General features: G+C 55.2%; 1 protein-coding gene across 1 annotated transcript; it reads left to right on the top strand.

Annotated features, from left to right (window-relative positions):
• The first annotated feature begins 980 nt into the window (after positions 1-980).
• DUSP26 (dual specificity phosphatase 26 (putative)) lies at positions 981-5,246 on the top strand. Its single transcript, XM_010011236.1, is given in 5 exon segments — positions 981-1,177; positions 1,180-1,204; positions 3,201-3,473; positions 3,829-4,037; positions 4,480-5,246. Coding segments are annotated over 5 exon segments (786 nt in total). The 5' UTR covers positions 981-1,098; the 3' UTR covers positions 4,680-5,246.
• The last annotated feature ends 1,417 nt before the right edge of the window (positions 5,247-6,663 follow it).

Below are 6,663 nucleotides of genomic sequence, written 5' to 3' on the forward strand. Positions count from 1 at the left end.
CCAGGTGTGTCCAAAGTCTTTTTGAAGCCATATATGCTGTTAACCTCCAGCTTAGCTCCTGACAACCATGACATTTAGCTATACATGATGGGGGGGGGAAACCAGGCCTGTGATACACTGAAAGGTGGTGAGGGTGCACATATGGGACTTGTGCTGTCCATGATGGATGTTGGAAAAGCCCACCTAAACCACGTTGTGTGTACATACTGCGGTGTAAGTGGCACAGGGTGGGGATCTGGTGATGCTGAGTTCATCCTTGGAGCTTCTGTATCCTGGGATAAACGCAAGTTCAGCTGAAAACCCAGGAAAACTTCCTGGTTTTTAAGCCATTACGAGTAGGGGAGGGAATGCCATAAAACTTCTTAGGATGTGTTTGGCCTGGAACAACATGTTTCCATTCTTCCTCAGGCTGGTTTTTCCCACCACACTCCTACTTGCTGATTTGAATCAAACTTTTACATTGAAAGCCAGCACTTCAGAGGGAAAAGAAGCATATTCTGCCTGGAAAATGCTTAACTGAAAAATACTGCAGCACTTCTGAAATGAACAGTGTCGTTTAGAAAATGTCAAAACAAAAAGCTGCAGTCTTCCAGTTTCCTCTTTTTTCCCAACAAAAAGTAAGTATTCCCTGAATTTGACATAGATTTGTAAATAGTTTGTCATCTCACCACCCCCCTCCCTTTAAGGCTTATTCTCTTAACAAATGAAGCTGTCACCAAGTCCTGGCTCTGCCAAATAGACCCTAGCAAAGGGGGGGACAGGACAAAGTCAACTCTAAGTATGAAGCAGCATCCTCTGGGGATGGCTGCATGTTTGAGGTATGGGTGAACGTGGCATCAGCACCACTTTCCTGGCTTTTTCTTCTCTCCCTCTCAGAGCAACTGAGAAAGCTCCTGGTTTGCTGGAGGAGGAGTGAGAGAAAAGCTGGCAGGAGAATTTTGCCATGTTATTGTCGCTGTTGGTTTTGTCTGCACAGTCGTGGGCACTTCTGTGTGTGTGCTTGCACGCCTTGTCCGTCTCCCGCCTTCCTCCCTCACCCATCCATGCACAGCATGATATAAACAAACGTGCCTCTGGACATGTCATGGCTTAAAATAGATGTTCATACATCAGCCTTTCTCCAGCGGCGGCGGCAGCAGCGGGAAGACATGGCCGACTGGATGTGCCCCTCGCTCCGAGCCGGGAAGCCACAGCCCTCACCAAGGTAGAGCAACGGGGTGGGCGTCTCCTCCCTCCTGCGTGTCTGTCTGTCTGTCCGTGCCGGGGCTGCCTCCTCCAGCGCTGCCTCCTCCGAGCATCCCCGCAGGCGCTGGCCGTGCCTCCCCCCTTCCCAGCACGGCCCGACGGGCACAGGGGCTCCGGAGCCAGCCGCTCCGGGGAGCAGGGAGTGAGCCCCGCGCTTGCCTGCCTAAAGGGGGTGGGGGGGGAACAGCCGATGCCTGTGAGAGTTTTGGGTGCCGGGAGCGCTTTGGGGTCTGTTTGGAGGTCTTGGATGTGGGGCAGCTTCTCTTCCCCTGCAGCACTTCGGGGGGGCTGGCAAGATGCTGTGTTAGGGGTGGGATGCTGGAAGCCAGCTTCGGGCCTGAGGTTTCTAGAGCCACATCCCAGGATAGGTGTGGATTGCTGCTTTTCCAGCTGTAGCACTCAGAGGGTCTGCTTTTGGGCTAGTTACAGCCTTATGAGTCCGTTGTTTTTTTCAGACCCTTCTGCTGTTTGTTTCTTAATGCTGCCCCCGGGCTGGTGGCATGTGGCTTGTGCTGCAGCCAAGGTCACACAAGGTTTAAGGGCCTCAGCACACAGCCATGCTGGAATGCCTTTTCCAGGTGGGGTTTGCCAAGTCTCAATTCCAGCATGAAGGAGTCCAAAATTCATCAGGGCAGAGGAGATGTGTCAGGGTGAGAGCTGGGGGAGCTCAGTGGTGTGCCCAGTGCCAGGGATGGGCAGTGCAGGCAGGGCTGACCTCTCCTGTACAGCATTCCAGGGTGCCAGGCAGCGTTTGAACTGACACCCTGGAACAGGGGGTATGGAAGGAGACATCCATGAGGCTCTCTGCACTCCCTCTGAGGTCCCCCATGCCCTTGCAATGTTTCTCTCCTCTGCACGTTGCCAAGGAATGGCTGGAGGCTCCTTCCTTCTGCACCCTTGGCTGCTGGCCGGCGCCTTAGGCAACATGTCAGAGCAGACAGACACACTCTGATCCAGCCCAAGGTCACAGTGTTTCCTTCCCGGAGTCCTAGAGACAACTGGCCAGTGTGGAGCTGCAGCTGGGGGCTGTGGTGGGATGCTCTTTGGACACCTTCCAGAGTGCGATGCAGTGATTTTGGGACAGAGAATTGTATTCTCATGCGTGCGTGGTTCTGCCAGTGGGGCAGCAGCAAACAAGCAACAAAAGGCAGCTCTGAGGAGCATCTGGCTGCAGGGGCTGTGACCTGCTCCATGAGGCTGTCCAGGGAGGTTTCTTGCAGATGTGTGACAAGTATCGGCATGATCTAAAGGTTTGAGAGTAGAGCTGCATCCTGGAGGATGTGCTTTCTAAAACGAGCTTTCTTATCCCCTGGAATTAACTCTTCCCACCCCAAACCAGGCCTAGATGTTCAAATGCAGCTCCAGGACTGCTGTACTTGGAGGGGTTAATCCTGCCTCTCCCTCCCCACAGGCTTTGTGCCTGGTCTGTAGGTGTCTGGGTCCTGGCCAGACTCTGAGTGCTGCCATATGGAATCTTCCACCTGTTTGGGGGTTTTTCCTCCCTAATCCTGGTGGCTTGCCCAGGCCTGGCTGCCTTTCATTGCTTCTGATCACAGGTTGGCAGCATCAGCTCTCGAGCTGGCATTGTCCCGCTGGCAGGCAAAGCCCCAGAGCCAGCTCAGAAGGAAGGTGGTCTTGTGTAGAACATCTCTTGCCAGTGTGGCCTCAACCCAAATTCATGGGGCTGGAGCAAAACTGCAGCCTGTGGAGACTCAGCAATCTGGCTGCCTCTGTGGCATCTCTCACCAGCCCTGGCATCATACACTTCTCCCCAGCATTATTGCTTCTTGGAAGGGAGTGTACGTGATGCTCTGCCTCACACTGGGAAGCTGACTTGATGCAGACCTCTCATCAGGAAGGTGAGAACTGGCTGCTCTGGGCCAGGAGTTCTACAGAAGGGATGGAGCGAGAGGTCCCCAGCTGTTTTAATGGCATCTCCACTGCTTCCATGATAGGACCGTGGGTGGCAGCAGCAGCAGAAGCAACCTCCAGGCCACTCTCCGGCCTTCACGATCCCACAGGTATGCCTTGTGGGTCTCGGCAGCTCCAATGGCTTTCCTGTCGAGGTTCTCCAGGAATGGCACCAGGTCACCGAGCCGGGGCTCGCGGGAAGAGCGCAACAACCACCCCATCCTCAGTGTCTTCGAGCTGGAAAGGTTGCTGTACACGGGAAAGACAGCCTGTAACCATGCTGATGAGGTCTGGCCAGGACTCTACCTGGGCGATCAGTATGTATTGGAAGGGGGACAAGAACTGTGGGGGTTCAGGGCTATTGTTGTGAAATAGGGAAATCTGGGAGGGGGAGGTCAGGAAATGAGAGGGAGAGTGTGGTACATTGGGACAAAGGAGGAGGAAGGATATAAGCATGGCTGTGTGAGTTTGGAGAACTGCTGTGGTGGGGTAGGTGGAATGCTGCGGAGTCAGACACTGAGATTGACTTAAAATTCAAGAGTCTCACGTACTTACCTTTGCATCCAGCTTTCTCAGACGTAAATATGGTCCAGGACAGCCCTTATATTGTCCTTGGAAACTGGTAACTGGTCTAAACCTATCCTTCTTCACGCTGTTTCTTGTTCTCTGCAGAGATATAGCAGCCAACCGGCGTGAGCTGGCTCACCTGCGCATCACCCACATCCTCAATGCCTCGCACAGCAAGTGGAGGGGGGGTGCTGAGTACTACGAGGGGACGGGCATCCGCTACCTGGGCATCGAGGCCCACGACTCACCTTCCTTCGACATGAGCCCCTACTTTTATCCTGCAGCTGACTTCATCCACCAAGCGCTGAATGAAGGTTGGTGGTAAAGATTGCTAGGAGAGAAGTGGGGAGCAGGGATGGGAAGAAGGTGGGAAGCTAGGCTGATATCCTACTGCTAAGCAATAGAAAAGAATGGTGTTTCTAGCCTGGGATGGTGTCTCCTGGACTGGATCACCTCCTCCAGGAGGGAACAAGCTAGATGTGAGTACTGGTACCCCAGGTGACAGTTCCAACCTATGTCCTGAGCTGTGGCTCAGTCTGTTTTGGGAGATAAGGATACACTGATACCCTCTGCCAAGAGGGGGACCTCAGTGCATCACAGCTATACTATAACTGGAGCCCTACATCTAGCCCCAGAGGCTGCACATCCAAAGGTCTGGAGCTCCAGGATCCACCATAGCGAATAGTTGGGTCCTTAGGAAGTTTTTAATTGGGATATTTGGCCTGCTGCGACACAGCCCCTGTGTTTCACCCCCAGGAAGGATCCTTGTGCACTGTGCTGTCGGGGTGAGCAGGTCGGCCACCTTGGTCCTCGCCTACCTCATGATCCGCCACCACATGCCCCTTGTAGAAGCCATAAAGACGGTCAAGGACCACCGTGGTATCATCCCCAACCGGGGTTTCTTGCGCCAGCTGGTTGCCCTGGACAATGCCCTGAGGCTGAAGAGGAGTGCGTGAGGAGGGGTTGTGTGGTGGGAGCACAGCGTGTGCGCTGCTCACCCGACCCCATTGCCCACTGAGTGGCAGAGATAGGGCTTTCCTCGCGGTGCAGATGCTTGGCAGCTAATGGGTTACATGCAGCTGGCCCCTGGGCCTCCTCCTCGGTTAAGGGGGACCCCAAACATGTGAGCTATTCCTAATGGTAATGCCTAGGCCCTCAACCTGCAATCTTGCCACCTAGGTAGGTTTAAAGTATAGCCTCCTTCCCAGCCTGCTCGCTCCAAGATGCCTCTGGAGGGACTCAGCCCCACGTTACAGGTTACTCTATCCCTGTGGGCTCCAGGAAGCCTTTAAGGCTTCATTCTCCCATGTGGCAGATGCATTTGCCAAGCCAGTCCTGTCCCTCCCTCCCAGGAGACTGAAGCTCTGTGTGTTCTTCGTCTTGTCTCCCATTTGGTTTTGGTCTGTGTAGCCATGTGAATTAGGTCTGGTGTGTGGGCTCAGGCAAACAGGCCTTTTGTCGCAGTGTTTGGATGTCCTCTATGCCTAGTGTTAACCTATACAAATAAAGACAGTGCTAAGGAACAAGTCTGGCCATCCCTTGTGTGCTTTGGAACAGCCTTATGTGTTTAGGCTGGAGTTTGGCACCAGAGTTGGTGGGAGAGCATCACCGAGTGCTCGGGGCTGAGATGTACTTGAATCCTCCTGGGTCGAGGGGCTGGACCGATCAGACCCCACTGGTGCCAGTGCCTGTGCTGGGTCCCCCCACTCCTTCTCCAGCAGCGGGGGGCTCCTGGTGGAAAGCAGAGCCGGGCTGGCCATCACCAGGGTCACCATCCATCACGAGGTGGCGATGTTGGTCTCCCAGAGGCAGGCACCAGGCTTGCAGAAGGGCTGGCAGTCCCCTGGGACCTGTGAAAGCACCTTCACCGCTTGCAGAAGGATTGGGTGAGTTCCAGTAGGGTGGCCAGGAGTGAGTGTGTGTGTGATGGCGCCGGTCCCACGGGTGCCAGGCTGTCCCTGCACACTGCCAGCACTCATTGTCCACCTGCTCTCGTTATAGCCCCATTCTTCCTCCACTTCCTGAGAGCACATGAAGCTCCACTTGGCTGATGTGTCCTGCTGAGATCACGTGAACACGGAGCAAGAGGAGCCTGATGGCCATGCAGGGTGAGCCCCTTGGCTTGGGGCACACTGTAGGCTCCTGGGATGGGGACTATGCACTTATGAGGTGCCCCAGGGTGCTCAGGGCACAGCACCAAAGGTGCTGGCAGATGGATCAGGTCAACTGCTGGCAGCAGAGCTGAGGTTACCCTGAGCAAGGGCTGCAGACACTGAGCGAGGAGGAACTTGTGTTGGGCAATGCACAGGGGCTGGTCACATCTGCAGCAGCACCGGGCACTGCTGGGACTGCTGGACATGCCAGAAGCTTCGTCGGGGGATGATTGTGGCTTGGCAAGGTCCTGGGGGTGTGAAATGCCTCCTGTTGTGGGTTTGCAGCTCTGCTTTGTGCTCCTTGCTGCTGCAGAGGTCCCTTTGTGCAGCCCGCTGCGAACCGGGCCCCAAATGCAGAGCAGGGCTGTTGTTGGACAAAGCTGGGATCAGGGAGGCTCTGAGCACGAGGGGAGGTTGTGTTTGGAGGATCAGCAAACTAATCCAGAGAGCAAAAGCACTGCCAGGGCCCGCGGCGTGCTGCACCTTGCTGTGTGCTGCAGTGCCTAGGGACATCACAGTGCAGCGGGGGAAAGCTCCCTGATTTTGGGAGGATTATCAGCAGGAACCTGCATCATCCTCAGAGCTTTTGGAGGAGGAGGAAGGGACACAGCCCCTGCGATGCTGCTGTCCCTGACACAGGGCTCATGGGGCCATTTCACAGCCCCTCGTGGTCCCCAGTCACCTGCAGGATGCACAGATCGGATGGAGATGCCAGTCATGTCCAGAGCCACCAGGAGCTCAGCACCTCCGGGAGGTTCCCCCAAAACACTGGAGCATGCTCAAGGAT

The sequence above is a fragment of the Nestor notabilis genome, unplaced genomic scaffold, assembly GCF_000696875.1.
Source record: "Nestor notabilis isolate BGI_N333 unplaced genomic scaffold, ASM69687v1 scaffold15463, whole genome shotgun sequence".
Lineage (NCBI taxonomy): Eukaryota > Metazoa > Chordata > Aves > Psittaciformes > Psittacidae > Nestor > Nestor notabilis.